This window comes from Poeciliopsis prolifica, unplaced genomic scaffold (assembly GCF_027474105.1).
Source record: "Poeciliopsis prolifica strain line A6 unplaced genomic scaffold, Auburn_PproV2 SCAFFOLD042, whole genome shotgun sequence".
NCBI lineage: Eukaryota > Metazoa > Chordata > Actinopteri > Cyprinodontiformes > Poeciliidae > Poeciliopsis > Poeciliopsis prolifica.
This window is the reverse complement of record NW_026562417.1, coordinates 2,221,733-2,241,691: the sequence shown is the minus strand read 5'-3', so window position 1 is coordinate 2,241,691 and position 19,959 is coordinate 2,221,733. Positions and strand designations below refer to the sequence as shown.

General features: G+C 40.1%; 3 protein-coding genes across 5 annotated transcripts; 1 reads left to right on the top strand and 2 right to left on the bottom strand.

Moving 5' to 3' along the window:
* The first annotated feature begins 592 nt into the window (after positions 1-592).
* On the top strand, positions 593-4,307 carry krr1 (KRR1 small subunit processome component homolog). Its single transcript, XM_055055666.1, has 10 exons — positions 593-700; positions 1,057-1,232; positions 1,638-1,772; positions 1,887-2,012; positions 2,314-2,397; positions 2,918-2,974; positions 3,249-3,419; positions 3,536-3,613; positions 3,763-3,859; positions 3,937-4,307. Exons 1-10 carry the CDS (start codon positions 625-627, stop codon positions 4,086-4,088), a joined length of 1,152 nt encoding a protein of 383 aa, XP_054911641.1. The 5' UTR covers positions 593-624; the 3' UTR covers positions 4,089-4,307.
* A 723-nt stretch (positions 4,308-5,030) lies between these two features.
* On the bottom strand, positions 5,031-10,698 carry LOC129376013 (GLIPR1-like protein 1). Of its 3 annotated transcripts, XM_055055405.1 has the most exons (8): positions 10,594-10,698; positions 8,897-8,989; positions 8,028-8,211; positions 7,401-7,646; positions 6,460-6,572; positions 6,177-6,262; positions 6,026-6,052; positions 5,031-5,929 (listed from the first exon to the last, which is right to left on the bottom strand). In XM_055055405.1, the coding sequence occupies exons 2-8, from the start codon at positions 8,920-8,922 to the stop codon at positions 5,763-5,765; spliced, it is 849 nt and encodes a 282-aa protein (XP_054911380.1). In that variant the 5' UTR covers positions 8,923-8,989; positions 10,594-10,698; the 3' UTR covers positions 5,031-5,762. The 3 variants fall into 3 exon arrangements, with proteins under 3 accessions (XP_054911380.1, XP_054911381.1, XP_054911382.1); XM_055055406.1 differs by lacking the exon at positions 8,897-8,989 and having other exon boundaries at positions 10,594-10,697; XM_055055407.1 differs by lacking the exon at positions 8,897-8,989 and having other exon boundaries at positions 8,028-8,204; positions 10,594-10,691.
* A 1,170-nt stretch (positions 10,699-11,868) lies between these two features.
* On the bottom strand, positions 11,869-15,453 carry LOC129376177 (glioma pathogenesis-related protein 1-like). Its single transcript, XM_055055698.1, has 7 exons — positions 15,357-15,453; positions 13,740-13,902; positions 13,146-13,394; positions 12,889-13,001; positions 12,572-12,657; positions 12,421-12,447; positions 11,869-12,324 (listed from the first exon to the last, which is right to left on the bottom strand). The coding sequence occupies exons 2-7, from the start codon at positions 13,890-13,892 to the stop codon at positions 12,146-12,148; spliced, it is 807 nt and encodes a 268-aa protein (XP_054911673.1). The 5' UTR covers positions 13,893-13,902; positions 15,357-15,453; the 3' UTR covers positions 11,869-12,145.
* Positions 15,454-19,959: the final 4,506 nt, after the last annotated feature.

The following is a 19,959-nucleotide window of genomic DNA, read 5'->3' as shown; positions in this document are numbered from 1 at the left end:
TACAGACACAAAACATAGTTGAAGTTCAAAATGGGGAGAAAAATAGATGGAAGGGATTTGAAAGGTCTTTTATTTTTCAAATATCTGTAAACTTTGTAGGAAGAACCTCCAAAGTTTACAAAGTCGAGTAAAAAGTAAGAATTCACAAAAGATTAAAAAAAAAAAGTCAGATCAAAACATGAGACAAAAGCCTGCAAAAATATTTGTTTGAAGTTGAATTTCTTTAAATGTCCGAATTTCTGTTGTGGGGCCTTCACTCTGAAACTGCAGTAAAAATCTTGTGAGATGCTTGTTGTATGTTTTCATGTTAATATTGTGAGTACGCAGAGTTGTTTAAAAATTGCTACTATGGTGAACGGAGCGGCAATGCTGATTGGGGAAAAAAAGTAATTTTCAATAAAAATAAAAACGCAGTTTAAAAATATTTTTTTATATAGTACATAAAAATTGCGTTGTTTAAAATGATAGAATAAATAACATAGGTTTGTTTTGTTTTTAAAGGCAGTCAAGTTACCTAAAACTCCGTTTTATATTTAGAAATATGAAAATAAACGCTTCTTCCTGTAAACAGTCACGTTTACAGGAAGAAGCAAGGATTTGCGTCACTTCCGCAGATTCTCAACAATGGCGGCCTCCACCGCTAAAGACGGCGTGAGTGGAGTCCAAACAGCGAAAAGCCCTAAAAAGACCAAAGTTCAAGGTAAGTTCTGGATCCTACAGAGCTCCGGGCTGTTAGCTGCTGGTGCAGGGAGCGAAAAACATGGTTTATGGAAGACACGTTTATGACGTATTCATTCCCCTTCATGATGCACGCTGTTTTCCACTCAGTCAGCTTACAAAATGACTGCACTGTGCTGTCAACTGTTTACATCTTGTATCATAAAGTTAACGCGACAATAAAATCTAGAAGTCTGTTACAGACCCTGATGCCCAAATGCATTGAGTTGTTGTGATTGGCTGATGCGCCATTTGTATCAACAAGCGTTAAAAAAATCGGTACAGTCCTTTTTAGTGGTGACTCGTTTCACCGAATGTGATTTCTTGTGTTCCTCGCAGTGGATGAATCTGAACTCCTGACTGTTCCTGAGGGGTGGAAGGAGCCGGCCTTCACCAGAGAGGACAACCCCCGGGGGCTGCTGGAGGAGAGCAGCTTCGCCACGCTGTTCCCCAAATACAGGGAAGCTTACCTGAAAGAATGCTGGCCGCTGGTGGAAAAGGCTCTGGGAGACTTGGTGTGTACACACAGTCATCCCACTGACTATACGCTGTTTACATTGTTCGGAGCTCTTATTGGATTTTCAGTGAAAAATGTAACTTCCACGATAACTGATGGAAAGATCTTGCACCAAATAAGATGTGTAATAGTGCTTCTGTCTTTTGCTATGAAGAGACAGATGTTTATTGAAAACAAATATATTGACTCCAGATTGAAACTCAATGTTGTGCTGGCTTTAGAGCGAACAGCTGAGATCAGGTACTGGGACAATCTTATTTTTAATCAATAATAAAAACAAGCTCAAGACTTCTAGTTTTCCTCAGATGCCTGTTTATTAGTCATATTGGTATTACTTCACGGTCCAGGTTTTCAGCCCACTCCCAGCAGCGGCCCGAATGTTGCTAAATCTTGTTTCTTTCAGCACATCAAAGTCTCTCTGGATCTGATTGAGGGAAGTATCACAGTCAGCACCACCAAGAAGACCTTTGATCCGTACGCCATCGTGAAAGCCAGAGACCTCATCAAGCTGCTGGCGAGAAGCGTTCCATTTGAGCAGGTGAAGGCCTCTGCTCTGTTTATCACATCCTACCTGGTTCACACAGTCCCTAACCTGTACTACCTTCAGAAAACTCTGATTATAACCTTCCACTGTCGCCCTGCTGGTTTCCAGGCTGTCCGCATATTACAAGATGATGTGGCTTGTGACATCATAAAAATCGGCACTATGGTGAGGAACAGAGAGCGGTTTGTAAAGCGGAGGCAGCGGCTGATTGGCCCAAAGGGCTCCACCTTAAAGGTAAAACCTAAAAGTAATTTAGCCTGTTGCATCAGAGCTAATTCAGCTTAAGAAGTTCAACTTGTGTAAATATTGTCTCTATATACGCATTCTACATCTTAACAGTCATCAGTGGAAGTGATTTATTAGTAAAGTGCCACCAGGTGGCAGCAGAGTGTTTTAGCCACAATTTCTCTTCCCCTCTGCAATTCAGCTTACCAGTTATAAATGTATTACTATATAAAAGTTATTCTATAACCTAGCTTGAAGTATCAAATTATTAAATCGTTTTCATGATGCATTTTTTTCTTTTGCTTTCCAGGCGTTAGAGTTGTTAACCAGCTGCTATGTGATGGTGCAGGGTAACACTGTGTCAGCACTAGGACCCTATAACGGCCTAAAAGAAGTAAGTTTGCCACAGCAGCCTGAGAGGGCTTAACTGAGGGTGTCGTGATCTGCTTCATGTTTGGACAACTCAAAAATGTTTAAATACAGCAAAAATAAGAGTTTTATTCTGATACATATCTGCTGTCAACTGAGGCTGAGATTGACAACTTAAAGGAGCAGCATTATGTATTTTTCATCCAGATAGTATCACTTAGTATAAAGAACAATGAAGTAACTCTGACCTCCAGATGTTTAAAAAAAAAAAAAAGTAAAAAATGTCGCATTTGACTTAAAAGAAATTGGGTCACTGTCTCTTTAAAACTCCTGCTCTCTCTGAAACTCAGGAAGTCATCACAAGCTCAAAAGTCTATTTTACATAATACTGCACCTATATAGTTAAATAAACAGGATTTCTAGCAGTATTAGCTTTATTGCTAAAAGGCACACTCAACCAAACAGAAACTGATTCACTGCAAAGTTTATATTTTATGGTTCTAAGTGTAAAGAAAGTACCGCAGAATAATTATGTTATTATATAGGTACGCAAAGTGGTAATGGACACCATGAAGAACATCCACCCCATCTACAACATCAAGGTACGTTAGCTGCTGTCACACAGCTTCCAATTTATGGCCCATAGGTCGAACACATTCGTGTCCAATGAAGATTTTCTCCATCCTTGTTCTTGATTTTCTGATGGAAACAAACTCCCTCTGGGTTTGAATGCCATGGCTGGCTCAACCTGGAGCTGAGGGCATAAAAAAATGTGTACACCATTAGTTCTCCATACTGTAGCTTTTACTGTGCTGCTGTTCCATCAGTCAATGCGCTAATTTTTTTTTCTTTTTTCTTACTGCCATGATCCGTCAGACGTTGATGATCAAACAGGAGCTTTCTAAAGACCCAGAACTGCGGACGCAGAACTGGGAACGCTTCCTGCCCAAGTTCCGCCACAAGAACCTCTCCAAGCGTAAGGAACCCAAGAAGAAGAGCGTGAAGAAGGAGTACACCCCGTTCCCTCCTCCACAACCAGAGAGCAAGGTCAGGTGGCGTTAGCGTGTGTAAAAAGGAATTTGTCTTATTATCTAACTGACCTACTGTATCTCACATAAATGTGAAATGAATTTGTAACTTTAACTGTTTGGATCCCTTCACAGGTTGATCAGGAGCTTGCATCGGGTGAATTCTTTTTGCGTGAAAGTGTGAAAAGGAGGAAGAAGATGGGGGAAATTAAGGTAAGCATTTGGGGTTTTTTCTGTTGCTTAAATGTAGCCACTTCTTTCATGTGAAGGACACTTCCTGGAATCTTTGCTTAAAAAAAATGAAACACATGAAGTTGCATCACTCTGAAGAAATGTAACAATGGTGTTCGTTCTTCTTTCAGGTCAAACAAGCAGAAGCGCTGACCAAGAAGCAAGAAGAGCGGAACAAGGCTTTCATTCCTCCCAAAGAGAAACCATTAATGAAGAAGACGGCTAAAGGTAGCTGAGATCAGAGGACTCATCTCTGTAAGGTGACTGCAACGTCCTGATTAACCACCTGAATGTTTGTGTCACAGCTCCTGCAGAAGGAAAACTGGACATCGCAACCATCAAGGAGAAAGTGAAGAAGGCCAAAACGAAAAAACTCGGAGCTCCACCTGTGATCCCTCCTCCAACCACCAGCAGCACAACAGACAAAAAGAAGAAAAAAACTAAAGGCAAAGGCTAACAGCTCACCAAGTCTCATCATGTAAACATGTACTATTTGACTGGTAATTGCTGGACAGTCGCGGCGTACCGAAAGAGGACCGGAAGGGTTTAAATTCTTCTGAGATTTCAGGATGCTAAGTGTCAGAGATGATGTATATAAATGTTTCTTCCTTTCTTGTCTATTTTGACAGTTTTGGACAGGGAGTTTCTTGTTTTTGCTTAGGCTACGTGTCACTTAGGATGCCGAGTCACTCAAAAATGTCTAATTAAAGTTTGTTTTTTTATGATGTGAATGCTGTTAAATTGTTCTGTTATCCATGTTGCACTATTATTTTCACCAGAAGGTGACAATTACCAAAGTTTATGATTGTCGTCAAGAGTCGATATCCTGCAACCTTTGGATGTCTCTCTACTTCAGCACACCTGGCTCCAACATTAGCTAACGTAACACTGGACTGTATGATAGAGAAGCAGTTTCACCATTTATTTCAGGTGTGTAGGACAAGGCACACATCTAAAAGCTGCAGGTTGTGCTTTTTTTGTTGGCAAAGTGCAACCCACGAATAGAGAACTTAGTCCTGGAAGCAGACGTTACAGGTTTGAGTCCCAACCTGATGACCTTTGACACAGCTGGTGTCATGACTGAATGGTCAGCCAGGAACACCAACTGGCGCAGCTCCCACTCATAGGGTCATATTTTTTCAGCCCAACCATAATAAAACTTTAGAAATCATATTTGTAGATGTTATAGTATTTTGTTAAGTATTGGACTAGAAAAATATGACTCCAAGTAAAAAAAGTAATGAAGAGCTACCTCTCTCGCACCGACCTCCACCAGAACTCTGCAGAATTCTGGTGGGGAAACCGCTAGAGCGCCTGAAAGACCCGTCACATGCAGTCCGTCATCACACCACTAGGTGGCTCTAAACCGTGGCATCACTCAAAAATTCCACCAGAAACAGACAACTTTTATTATTTTGGGCAAAATTCACACAGACATATACACACACTTTGCTCTCTGTTACACTTACGTTCATGTTTTAGCGCTTTCGTAATTTGGAATTGTGCTTTCAATATGCTGAAGTGGTTTGCACCTCAGGGCCACCGAAAGGGTAGGACCTCCTGTACGGTTGAGTACAACCTGTTTCCAGTGGTCGTATTGATCATATGGGATCTTTGGGCTGCACTTGGTCTGGTTCCTCACCCATCTGCATCGGGTGGCCCAACCAGAGGCATGAAACCCCAACAGAATAACTCCTAGGATCACTGGCATTCAAAATTACATGTATATAAATATTTTTTTACATGGGTTGAATAAGGTGTTTGAAATATTCCTTAGAGATTGTGATTCTTATTGCCATACATATATTGGTATTCCAAGAAAATTCCTCACTCCATTGTTCCACCAGAAGCAGCTTTTAATGTTCAGACCCAAACTGATTGTAGCATCTGAAAGAAGCAGCACTGGTGAAAAGAAAAAAACTAAAGACAAAGGCTAACAGCTCACATTTAGTTCAATAAAGACTTGGGAGTGCTATTATACGGTAGATTTTTGTCCATATATGGCTCATCCACAGAAAAATATATAAGATATAAGATTATGGTAGCATTTTGTGGTTGAGATAATAGAGATGTACATTTGGAGGTTATTGTGGGACGCCATCCATCCGGATCTCCCTTCAGACCAAAAACTCTATTCATAGCAGAAGAGATTGGGGTAAAAGTAATGGACTGCGTATGCAGCAATGGGCGTCAAGACGAGGGCGATGGGCCGAACGATCAGGATATCAAGAAAAGAGTTGCGAGGTGCAGCGCTGCTTCTAGATGAAGCGGTGTCCCAGCGTGGAGACCAGTTGTAATCTAGGAGACCAAAGCATCCATTTTTAGATTTATAGCAGAGTACAACTGGCCACTTTTACTTCAATAGGATTCTTGATTTTCTGCCCAGTCACATACTTGTTCTGGAATCTCGTTGCAGACTATCTGCAGTGAAACACAAAATGCTTTAGCAAAGTTTTCCTGGTTCGGAAATGTGGTTCTGGTAAATGTAATCCAATATTTGCATTGCTATATCCATGACTTTTAAATATAGAAATGTCGTACTTACGACACATTTTGTTTTCACATTTGCCTTTGCATCCAGAGCATGGATTTCCAGAAGTTGCATAAGGCTGAATTCCATCGATATCTCCACTACAAAAGGAAACGTCTGGTTCAAAAACCTTTGAAGTCAAACCTTCCCTCCATTTACCATCTGTCTTTGGTATATTTGTTTGTACTGATAAATTAAATGTGGTTGCTGCAGATTCTTCAAAAAACTTCTAGCTTATATCACAAGTTGTAACATGTTGTATCAAATGTAAAATCTATAGGGACAGAGATCAAGTTACCCTGGTGCGTAGTTGCATACAAAAATGGCACCCTGACGACGTTCAAAGTTTTTGATACCATGTGGACAGTTCACAACAGCACAGCCAACCTTGTAGCTTTGTGCCCACACAACCTGAGAAAGGAAGAAGGATACTACATATTTATGTAGTACAGTATAGTATAGTATAGTATAGTATAGTATAGTATAGTATAGTATAGTATAGTATAGTATAGTATAGTATAGTACAGTATAGTATAGTATAGTATAGTATAGTATAGTATAGTATAGTATAAAACAGATCACCTTATCGACTTCTGTCTGACATTAAAACCGACAAAATTTTTCCTGTCTTCGGTTAGCTCGGAATGCAATAATCCAAGCTTTCCTAAGCTCTAGAAGGATGCATTTTTCCATTTTTTTTGTGCCTTTTTTCAAAGTTAAATTTTTACCACCTGTCCTTCTCCCAATAGTTTGCAGGAATTTTAGCCCATTCCTCCTAATGGAACTGGCATGACTCAGGTTATGTGACTGGCTTACACACACTTGTCTCAAGTGTGTGGTTTGCACCTGGAATGTGTGCATATACACCTCAGATACATAGTGGCATCTCTGTCTGGCAGCAACATTCAAATGCCTTTGAACCCTCAAGTACACTTGATGTGGCGTTTGCAGATTGCAACTTTTAATCTTTGCCTTTCAGATTTAGCAAAGATCAGGAGACTTACAAGTCATGACATCATAAATGGTTTGAAGGTATATTAATCATGACATATGTAAACGTTATGTATGTGTAATTGTCACTGTTCTGATGTTTAGCTAATGGAAATTATGTCTATAATAATCCCAACTGACCTTAAACAGGAAAAGTTCAGTGTTAATGTCAGACACTGAATAAATAAAGGTATGTGATTTTCAGACAGACCACAGTTTCATCTGTAGATGAGTGATCTCTCCACATACCTGTCTGTAGTGGTCACAAACACGTGTACATCTGTCTTCCTTGTAGCTGTAATCCTTGGCTTCATCCACCCACTTTTGAATGGCATTCTTTACGCTGAACTTATCCAGCGGGCCCGTCCAGATGTTCTCTCCCACGGTGGTAAACGTGGGGTGCATGTTGCCGACTTCCTTGCGGTGGACGTTGTGTCGATCATTACAATGTTTTGCCCACGCTCTGGCGGTAATAGCCAACGCCTCATCCCACGACTTCATAACATCAAAGAAAATGAAACAAGATCAGGGCGATTATTTTTACATTACATTATTACATTATTTTTACTTCAGTTATTTTTAAGTGTCACAAAGGAAGTTATAAAAATGATGGTGAACATAACTAATTCTAGGTGATGCTTAGGAACCAAACTAGTGGTTTCATTGATTTAGTCGATGTGAATTCACTTACAGCTGCCTCTGTGTTGATAAGAATACTTTTCAGTCACTTGTTGGATCTTCACAAACTACAATACTTTCTCACTTTTTTCCCATTTGATTACAACCAAATTTCAGTTTAATGAATGAAATCCTGTAAAGCCACCAGTTTGTTCTCCTTTCTTGGCAGTGAAACACAGTGTGATGTGCAGAACCCACCATGTACAGCATGTTGTTTGCAGGTGGGCTGACATCTGCGCGGGCTTTGTTGTGCTCCTCCACACACTCGGCAATGAAATTCTCATCCGTGATTTCTGGCAGCGTCACGGCAGAGACCCCCAAATCCAGAACAAGAAGGACCCACAGCAACATCTGCAGTTCTCTGCCAAAGGCGACCTGTAAACTGCAAGGAGTTTCACGAACACAGGAAACTATTCGCTCTTCAAGAACATGATGTTGTTTATTTGAAATCTTTCTGGGCAATTTCTACATGTATCTTGTGCGTCAAACTCATCTAAAAGCTTTTTAAAAGAAGCTATGTGATAAAATGTTAAAGGAACCGCCAAAAGAGAAAATTTTCCTGTTGGGAGTTTGCAAAAATGAAAACAGGAATAAAGCTTTGTCTTTTTCTATATCCTCTTAATAGTGGAAATATCTGAAACAGTGAAGTGAAACAAAGTGTGAAAAGTGGGGGTTGTCAGTCATTCATCTATCCCTACAAATCTATAGTACAATCTTTGCTGCCATTATCTGAACATTTGAATGCCTTACATAAACCTATTCCCAACCTACCTGATAAAATTTTTTTCACTGCCTTAACTCCTCAATCATCTCTGTCAGAAACCAGTCTTTCCAATTTGGTCATGTCCCCTCCATCTTAAAGAAAGCCATTATCCGAGCACTCCTCAAAAACCCACTCTTGGCCCAGAAGTCATTTTCAACGACAGGGCATCTTCAATTTACCATTTATGTCTAAATTTCTAGATAAAGCAGTTGAAATCCACTAACAAGATCATCTAAAAACTCAATGACCTGCATGAAAAGTTTCAGTGTGGTTTCTCCCTGCCCCCTCGTCCTCCTGGACTTACCTGCTGCGTTTGACACAGTCAACCATGGCATCTTACTCAACAGACTTCACTTCAGTACTGGATGCACTGAGACTGCCCTCTGTTGGTTCCAATCTGTCACAACCGGACAGAATTTATCTCCATGGGTCACTCAACATCAAATCAACAGTCACATGTGTTGCTCCTCAGGAATCATATCCTATTTATCCTTTACTTTCTTCCCATTGGCCAGGTCGTCAGCTGTCATAGTATTTCCTTTCACTGTTTACGCCGATGACACACAGCTTCATGTAAGTTCCAACCCTGCCCTCTTCACCACCAACATTCTCAAATCTCACCACTTGTCTAGAGGTGATAGAGATATAGATGGAGCACAACTTTTGCTAACTCAACATCTCCGAAACTGAAGCAATCCCTGTGGGGACTCCAATCATCATCCATAGCCAGCACCTCCTTCTCTGGGTCTGGTATTCCTATTTAATCAGCAGTCACAAATCTTGGCGTAAAGAAGGACCCCCATCTTTTTTGGCTCTTATATCAACCACCTCTGCAAGACCTCCTCCTATCACCTATGAAACATTTCCAAAATCCGTTCCATTCTCTCCCTCTCAGACAACAAAAACTGGTCTATCTATGCCTTTGTTGGGATTCCTAGCTTGAGCCTGTAAAGGTCCCAGTACATCCAAAACTCTGCAGTTGGGATCCTGGTAAGAGTGTGCTTTCATGACTATATTACTTCCATCCTCCTCTCTCTCTCCACTGGCTTCTCCTCCTGTTTCCATCACTATTTTACCAGATTTGAATCCTTGCACACCAGTGCATTTATGCAAATGCCCTGACCTTTTTCAACTGCTTAATCTACAAAACACAATTCACTCAACTTTCTTCACATACCCAAAATGGCGTTCTGTGTTCATGTTTTATGCTTAAGTCTTAAGACTTTAAGAAGACACTTAAGACATTTCTTTTTATCAAGATTTTTGGTTTACCTTCTTCAATGCCCATTTTTAACCTCTTTTTTTCATTTATGGATTTTTGTCTAATTGCTTGTTTTATTTCTCAATCTTTGCAGCCCTTCGAGGTCTCAACAAACAAAAGGACATTATGAATAAAATCCAGTGCGTTATTGTTTTACTCTTGTTTACCTGAGTGGTTTTGTGCATGTGTGCAGTGCCACGGGTTAAGCACCTGTCATTGAAGTTTGGTTAAGATCATTTTTTTTCTATCTAAATTGAATTTAACAAGGAAAATACATTTCATTACTTTAATGAAATGATGCTAATATTGCTGTGCCTTAATGTCACGACCCATGGGGGTTAGTTGTTCATTACTGTTGTTTGGGTCTTACCATGTATGTCCTCTTTGTATATTTTGAGATATTCCCCCGTATGTTAGTGGTGGGCCTTTCACTTTTTGCTTGGTTTATACTTTTCCATTTTTACAGCATCGTTTTCAACCGCCCCGGTCAAAATACGTCGAGGTTAAAAGTTGTATAAAGTACTTAAATCTCAGAGTCAATGAGACCGACCGTCTCATTTCCATGAGAGTTAAACCTGATGAATTAACTAGGTTTAACGGTAATAAACCCGCTTAGCTTAAAAAAAAAAAAAAACTTTACCGGCTAATATGTCGCAACTCTCGGCTTTTGAATGTAACAAAAGCAGGGTTAAAATCACACAATATTTCAAACATGCACTTATTTACGTCAAAAAACGTACCTTGTGCCACTATAAAGGGGGAAATTAATAAAACATCTTTTTAATAAGCTCCGTTGCAACTTCTGTATTTTGTTGGCGTAAATTCAGCTCAACGGCGAACCGTTATACAGGAAGTTGTCGTTTCAAAACAAAAGCGTCCCTACTCAAACAGGAAGTTAAACGGTTTGTGATCTAAAGGCGAGATCGGTTGCTTGTTTTTTTTTTTTTACATTGTTGACGTCATGTGAAAATGTATAAATATTAAAAAACAAAACAAAAAAAAAACAGGAATGAATTCTTTGTCAGAGTCGCACAGGCTACAAAAATGGATTCCACTGTTTAATTTTTAAGTTTAAAGTTGTTCATTTGAGCAAATGACAGGAAAATACTTGAACGGTATGATTAGGATGTGCTTTAGTTAAAAGTTTAGTCAATTTTATATTTTAGGCTAATTACGCATTCACTCTTTTTGCCTTTGTAGGAGTTTTCTCTTTGGGATCAGTGTTTTTCATAATCCTCCATCAAAAGATGATGCTCTCTTGGTGCGAGGCCTGATGCACACAATTTTTTTTCTGTTGCTGCTTCAGTGAATTTGTGGTTGATGTCATGGTCTCATGAGGAAATCCATGGATGCACGTTTACCCAAGTCACTTGAATGTGGAGGAGTTTGTGTACCTGTGGTGCCACAGTTTGCACATACTTAGTGCAACTTTTACAATTCTGAGTGCAGTATAAAAATATCTGCTTGTTTCTAGTAATTTTGACAGAAGTCAAGCTACAATTCCAGACCTGTGAATGAAACAGCAGTTTTCCCCCACAAAACTTGCTAAGCTCGGTGGTCGGGGCACCGAGGCTGTCCACCGTGCTTTTGCATTTGTGAGTTTAATCTTTGAGTTTGAGCTCTGTTTGTTCACAAATACAAATTGGTAAGCTGCAATTATAACCAATTGTTAGAACCAATGAAGCGACTCCCCGTCTCCCAGATTAAATCTAACGCACTCAACGCACACCTCTGAAAGCACATTGAGTAGGAATAACTACAATGATATGTCTGTTAAATTGTTCATTTGTCATCCATGTTACACTACACATTACACAATTATTTTTACCAGAAGGTGACAGTTACCAAGGTCTACGATAGTCATCAAGAGTTGATATCCTGCAACCTTTGGAATTTTTTTTACATGGGTTGAATAAGGTGTTTGAAATATTCCTTAGAGATTGTGATTCTTATTGCCATACATATATTGGTATTCCAAGAAAATTCCTCACTCCATTGTTCCACCAGAAGCAGCTTTTAATGTTCAGACCCAAACTGATTGTAGCATCTGAAAGAAGCAGCACTGGTGAAAAGAAAAAAAACTAAAGACAAAGGCTAACAGCTCACATTTAGTTCAATAAAGACTTGGAAGTGCTATTTTATGGTAGATTTTTGTCCATACATGGCTCATCCACAGAAAAATATATAAGATATAAGATTATGGTAGCATTTTGTGGTTAAGATAATAGAGATGTACATTTGGAGGTCATTGTGGGACGCCATCCATCCGGATCTCCCTTCAGACCAAAAACTCTATTCATAGCAGAAGAGATTGGGGTAAAAATAATGGACTGCGTATGCAGCAATGCACGTCAAGACGAGGGCGATGGGCCGAACGATCAGGATATCCAGGAAAATGTTGTTTGTAGGTGCAGAAGTGCTTGTAAGTGATGTAAGTGACGCACTGTCCCAGTCCGGAGCCCAGTTGTAACCTAGGAGACCAAAGCATCCATTTTTAGATTTACAGCAGAGTACAACTGGCCACTGTTACTTCAATAGGATTCTTGATTTTCTGCCCAGTCACATACTTGTTCTGGAATCTCGTTCTGGACTACCTGCAGTGAAACACAAAATGCTTTAGGAAGGTTTTCCTGGTTCGGAAATGTGGTTCTGGTAAATGTAATCCAATATTTGCATTGCTATATCCATGACTTTTAAATATAGAAATGTTGTACTTACGACACATTTTGTTGTCACATTTGCCTTTGCATCCAGAGCATGGATCTCCAGAAGTTGCATAAGGCTGCCATCCGATAAAATTTCCACTGCAAAAGGAAACGTCTGGTTCAAAAACTCTCTTTTTACCATCTGTCTTTGGTGTATTTACAGGTTTTAAGACATTGATTAGAATTTTGTACTGATGGAGTAAATGTGGTTGCTGCAGATTCATCTGACGGTAAACCATTTCCTGCTTCAGCAAACCACTTCTTGTTTATACCACATGTTGTCAGGTGTTGTATCAAATGTAAAATCTATAGGGAAAGAGATCAAGTTACCCTGGTGCGTAGTTGCATACAAAAATAGCAGCAGCAAATGGAGGAAAGTCTTTGATACCGCGTGGACAGTTCACAACAGCACAGCCAACCTTGTAGCTTTGTGCCCACACAACCTGAGAAAGGAAGAAGGACACTACATATTTACAAATATAGTATAAAACACATAACCTTATCGTTCAGACGCTAAATGAATAAAGGTATGTGATTTTCATGCAGAGCACAGTTTCATCATGCAGAAGAGTGATCTCTGCACATACCTGTGTGTAGTGGCCACAGACAGCTTTGCATTTGTTTGTCGTGTAGTTGTAATCGTTGACTTCACCCACCCACTTTTGAATGGCCTTCTTTACGCTGAACGTATTCGGCGGGGAACCCATCCAGATGTTCTCTCCCACGGAGGTAAATGTGGGGTGCATGCGGCCAGCCTCCCTGAGGTGGATGTTGTGTTTAAACTGACAACGTTTTGCCCACGCTCTGGCGGTAATAGCCAACGCCTCATCCCACGACTTCGACATCATCCACACGTTCAAACAAAATGAAACAACACTTTATTTTTATTTCAGTTTCTTTCAAGTGTCACACAGGAAGTTATTAAAACTAATTCTAGGTGATGCTTAGGAACTAAACTGGTGGTTTCATTGATTTAATCGATGTGAATTCACTTACAGCTGCCTCTGTGTTGATAAGAATACTTTTCAGTCACTTGTTGAATTTTCATAAATTACAATACTTTCTCACTTTTTTCCCATTTGATTACAACCAAATTTCAGTTTAATGAATGAAATCCTGTAAAGCCACCAGTTTGTTCTCCTTTCTTGGCAGTGAAACACAGTGTGATGTGCAGGACCCACCATGTACAGCATGTTGTTTGCAGGTGGGCTGACATCTGCGCGGGCTTTGTTATGCTCCTCCACACACTCGCCGATGAAATTCTCATCTGTGATTTTTGGCAGCGTCAAGGCAGAGACCCCCAAATCCAGAACAAGAACGACCCACAGCAACATCTCCAGTTCTCTGCAAAGCACAGTCTGTTCGTAAAACACCCTACAGTTCGCACAGGAAATGATTCACTCTTCAGAAAGAGGATGTAGGGTGGTTTATTTGAAATCTTACTGGGTAATTTCTACATGTATCTTGTGCGTCAAACTCATCTAACAGCTTTTTAAAAAGTAGCTATGTGATAAAATGTTAAAGAGATCGCCAAAAGATGGGAGTTTGCAAAAATGAAAACAGAAATTGAGCTTTCTCTTTTGCTACATCCTGTTAGTGTCGGATATATCTGAAACAGTGAAGTGAAACAAAGTGTGAAAAGTGCAGCACTGTTTTCAAATATACAACATTACATTGAAGTTGCAATCTGCCTCACATTCTTACATGATGAGTAAGTAAGTGTAACACAGTGTGATGTGCAGGACCATAAGCGTAACATAACACCTGTTACATAAGCATGAAGAAATCTAAGTTTTTGTGTGTCGCATTGTGCCCACAAGTTGGGCATTCTGTGGATCAGATCTGAGGTTTCTGTGTCATGCACATGTGGTATATCAGTGTGGGTTAGGTTTGTGTGGTTTTTGCGTGTTGGGCATGTGGCTGTATTTGTGTCTGGGCCGGCCCAGGGCATAAGCAAACTAAGCAGCCACTTAGGGCCACTAAGGGACCCTCTCAGTGGAGCTGATTTTTTTTTTTAAGTAGTAATTTCTATCTCATCATGATATAAAAAACACACAATTTCACAATTAAGTGATTGGTTTTTACAATGATATTTGTAGAAATCATTATTAAATGGATAAATTGAAAAATAACAAATTGCTCTTGGGAGCCCCCTGGAGGCCGCGGTAGGTACCGCACGCTTAGCCGGTGTCACGAGCTGCCGTGCAAAGTGCAGAGCGCATCCATCCACACATCCAAAGCTCTGGTCAGAAGTTAAGTAAGCAAAACAATGTCTCAAAAGAGCACTTAACCTTCAGGGGGGAGAAAAGAAGGAGGAAGAATAGAAAAAAAGCCAAGATATAGTTTTGTTTTCATGTGTCTTGGCAAAGTAAAGTGTAGAACTGAATACAAAATGTTATTTTGTGTTTATGTGTTTAATTTTTTAGTCTTTTATTTGAAAAAGATAATTGTTTTGTGCTTAAGCTTGTTACGTGGCGCCTTTTGATTGGTTGTTGTCTCCTTAGTTTATAAAGACCAGAATTGCTTGCCCATTGTAGAAGCCTGGCACTTGGAGTAGCCCGGTGTTTTGACCGTCACTTTCTATTTGTTTTGAATCAGTTTATTTTTATTTTCTTTTGGATCAGTAAAGACTTAAAGATGGCCGCTGGATTCAGGACCGCTTTATTTTTTAAAAAGAAATGTGTCGCGTACCAAGGAGCTTTAAGGCGAGTGAGAGCTTGCCGCTCTTACGCCAAGTCAAAAGACTTTCTCATGGGAGGACTCTTTCGAGACTAAATAAGAACGAAAAGAGGACTTACAGACAAACGGAGATTCAATTCAGCTGAAGGAAACGGGGGAGTTGAAGTAATAAAATCTGTAAGTACAACGTTGTTGTCAAGAGCTTCCTCCGCATCAGCTCGGTTGCTAAGCTAACTTTTTCACGAAGCCGAGCACGTGATCTGTGAACTCGATAAATCCCGTGAACTATGGATAAGAAACCCTGCACATGAAGGAACTCTTGTCACACACATTTGTGGACTTTTTAGAAGATTAAGAAGCTATTTGGAGGCTCACGGTGCATGTGTAAAGATTTAAAAGTATAATAAAGCGGGATTATATGGCAGACGAAAGCGAAGTTGCGCATGTCGGGCAGAAGAGGGAGCCAAAGCCCACAAAATGAAAGATTGAAAGAGAATGAATGCAATGCTGATTTCATAAATGAAGAATCTTTTCCAGTGTTTGTCAAATGCCTGAGGGAGTATGAACGCATTAATTACGAACTGATAAGTGAAGATGATAAACGTGAAGACCAAGATGTGTTCGAGGGTAGACATTCTGGGTTCAAACTTTTCTCACAACGCGTTAAAGAATGGATAAAAGATGCAAAATGCTCTCCTGAGGAAGATGTACATCCACACGACAGTGTTTCAAAGGCTAACTCGGTTGCAAGGAGTACATCGCCAGGATCAAGTACAAGTACAATATGACTGAAAATTAAAGCAGAAAGTGAAGCGCTTTTAGCAAAAGCAGCAGCAATGAAAAAGAAAGAAGCAATTGAAGTCAAAGAAGCTCGTCTGAATTTTAGAAAAGCGCCAACTAGAAATTGAAATGAAGCTTGCCATTTCAGACGCAAAATTAAAGGTGTATGAAGAGAATGAAGATGCTCAGAAGTCTGAGATTAATTCCTTACAAGCCATGTCAAGGCTCAGAGTTGAATCTGTTCATTCTGCGAGCAAATCAGAAAGGCAAGAAATGTTCTTAGATGATGAACAACAGGCAAAAGGAAATCTCGCTTAAAAGGCATTTCAACACATGCTCAATGTTGTGACTCTTTTTCAGATGATCTGTACCAGGTTCTGCAGCAACAAAATCACCACACTGAGATGCTCATAAAACAACATAGTATGTCTCGACTTCCTCACAGAGAAATTCCAGTATTTACAGGTGACCCCCTTTCATATAGATCGTTTATAAGAGCTTTTGAACATGCTATTGAGAATATCGCTATAAATGGGGAAAGGGTGGAGATTTCAAATTCCTGGGCACCAGTGAAGACCTGACCTGGAACTCTAACTCAGTCCTGAAGATAGCACAACAGAATCGGTACTTCCCGAGGCCTCTCAGGAAGATCAACCGTGAGAAAGCAACTCCAAAGGATCAGAAATGCCACCCAGAGGTTAATTGGCTGCCTTCTTACATCTCTTGGAGGAGATCCACAGGACCCACCTGGAGAACCTGCAGTATCACCAAGGACACCTCACATCCTGGCGACCACCTCTTCAAACTCCTGCCCCTGAGGGGAATAAAGTCAAAGACAAACAGACTAAAAAAGTTTCTACCCAAATGCTGCTGTTGCCCCGAGTACAGCTAATCCATCTAAAACTTAATCTTTATATATTCATTTGATCATCCAAGTTTTGTGAATGTACTATATTTGTTACATTTATATTTATTGAGATATACTTATTTATTATTTTATTCAGTTGTTTGAATTGTCTTTGAGAGTTCCTATATGTAAATTTTGTGGTGCTTTTTTGTGCACAATGAAAATAAAAGGAAATCCAGTTCAGTCACTTTTGAGCCACAAGTGACTTTCCAGACCTTCCTCAGAGGCTCTTGATTACGTTGGAAAAAAGTGACAAAGACCAAACCTTTTTTAAATATAGATGCAAGAACAAGTGCAGATTTGAGACGTTTTGATGGATTTATAGGTCCAACCGTGCATTTTGTTGTCTCAATGGTACACCCTGTTGTGCGTGCTTAACTTGATAGGGACGTGATTAAACGTGGACGAGTTTGTGTGGTCCCACAATTTGCACATAGATAATATAACATACTACTGGTATTTTGGTACTGTCCTTTCTCTTCCTGCTGACTCTGTCTGAATGAGCTCCAGAGCTTCTTAAATGTTCTCAGAAAAAAAAATTGTTCTTTGAATATCTACTCTTTTATTATTATTTTTAAATGTACCATAAATCAGATAATAATCTGGCTGAAACCACAGACACAAGAGTTGTTGCATCTGTAAATACACCATTAACTTTTGAGCCACATGCAGTGTTCCTATTTTGCCAGTAGGTGGAGTTCTAGGCTGCAGAGAATGACCCGTCTAAAAATAGACACAAGAGCAGAGAGTACTACTAGACAGACTATACCTTCTGCTTCTGTTGCCCGACTTCTTTCATTCCTGGTTTTAGTCAGAACCTGAGCAGTAGCGTTCTGTATCATCTGCTGCTGTTTGATTTATTAGTCAGACCTGTGAAGACGCTGTTGCAGTAATCAATGCGACTGAAGATAAACGAATGGATGAGTTTCTCTAGATCTCGCTGAGACATGAGTCCTCTAAATGTTCTCCAGGTGATAGAAGGCTGACTTTGAAACTGTCTTCATGTGGCTCTGAAGGTTCAGGTCAGAGTTCATCACTACTCCCAGGTTTCGCGCCTGATTTCAAACCGAAACTGTGCATTGACTCTAGATCTATAACTCTAGATTCCTCCTCTTTAAGTCAGAAGAAAATAACTCAAGTTTTTTTCAAATACAAATACATTCCATTCAATTAGAATGTGTTTTTTGTTGTTGTTTTTTTTATTTTAAGTTTTACACAAATCATATTGTAATGAATATTGTTACCACCACCCATCACAATATACATTGTGATATGAATTATATGTTTAGGAGACTGAGATGTCTTTTTTCCCCCCCCCCTCCTCTAGAGTGGGGAATAAATATGACTTATGTCTCTCTTCTTTTCTAGCAGGTGCTCAGGTTCCTTTAACCTGACAATCACAGCGTGTGTCACAGGCCTTGTTAGAGGAAGCAGGTCAAATTTTTACAGTGTATTGATTATCACTGCCCTTCCAATCTCCACGGTTTGTGTATTTTCCCTCTGCTGCCACCTGTTAACATTCAACCACTTTCCCTGACTGAATAACAGTTCAGTCAGATCTGTTCCAGATCCACTCATTATCCTCCCTGCCAAGTTTGTTGCGACGCGCTTCCAGTCGCTCCAGTTGTTGCCTTGCACTTTGTGGATTTGTTCATTTCTATTAAAGCCACAATTGATCATGGTTCTAACTCCTGCTTGCAAAAGACAAACAAACATCAACTTGTTGAAATTAAGCAAAATAGCAGATGTGAGGAAAAAAAATGAATCAAGAGCCAAACGTTTCTTGAAGGTGAATCCGTCTGGTGAAGTATATTCACCCGCACCACCAGGTTGTAATTTCAGAAGCCTGCCCAACAGGATCCAGCTCTCAAACGTTAGGGTTGTTGCGTACCGCGCAACTTAACTCCAAGAGCGATGGAGTTGCAATGATTAACCGATTGAACCATTTTAATTGCTCCTGAGTTGAAAAACAAAAGAGAAAGTGAACCTCTGACTAGATGTATTGGTGTTAAACAGCACAGAGTTACTTTTCAGATCCTTGGTGAAAACAAACTGGATGCTGCTGTTGCTCAGCTGGACTAGGATGGATTGGCTCGTCTGTGGCGCGTTTACAGGAGTTTCTGCTGCCACCAAGACTTAAAGCTCACAGTATATTTTGGATTATTTTGGACTGGGCTGACTCTTTTCCTCAAGTTGTTCTTCCTGTCTGCCACTTCATCTCTGCTCTGCCTGCTCTCGACTCCAAAGAAAATGTCATTTCTTGCCTCCATTTATTCCACTGCTTGCCTGAGCTCTTTCTGAAACTCAAGCCTCCATTAAGTTCCTATCCTAAGCAGGAGGCATAAACTAAAATACTTTTATTACATAATTATAGAAAACATCTAATCGACTTGGTTGTAAGTCAGGGTTGTCCAAACTTTCTGTCACATGATCATTAAGCCGTCAGACTGGAAGTACTCAACAGCCAATGAAATGTCTTGAGAAAATAATCTAATAGCTTACTCATGCTGGCTCGTGCCCCAAAACAACTGAAGCTTCACAGTAAAACTCTCAAGATGAATGGGCGCCACTGTTTCCGCTGAGCACGCTCTCCAGAAGCTGTCTGGGATTACTCTGTCTGCGCCACAACTGCACCAGCGCCCAGCAGATGGAACGGGCCCTGGACGCCAGGAAAAGTGTGGGCATTAAAACACACAAGACTAGTGGGTGCAACGCCGGTGGTTTGGTGTCGTGCCTTGCCAAAGTATTCATTCGCTCCTGGCCAAATGTGAAGGTTTTTTCTTTTTTCTTTTTCCCTGGGCTTTTCATATGAAAGCGCTACACAAAGTTCAGCAGAATATTGTGATTGTGAAAAGGATATGCTATATGGATTCATTAGAAATCTTTACTAATAGATATGAAAAGTGCAGGAAACGTCTTTATTAAGCCCATTCTCATCTCATATCTTCAAATATGGAGCATATGTAAAGCAAAAAGGTAGAGTTACTGAAAAGGCTCAATAATTGGTTGGTGCTCCTTTTGCATGAAGTACCTTG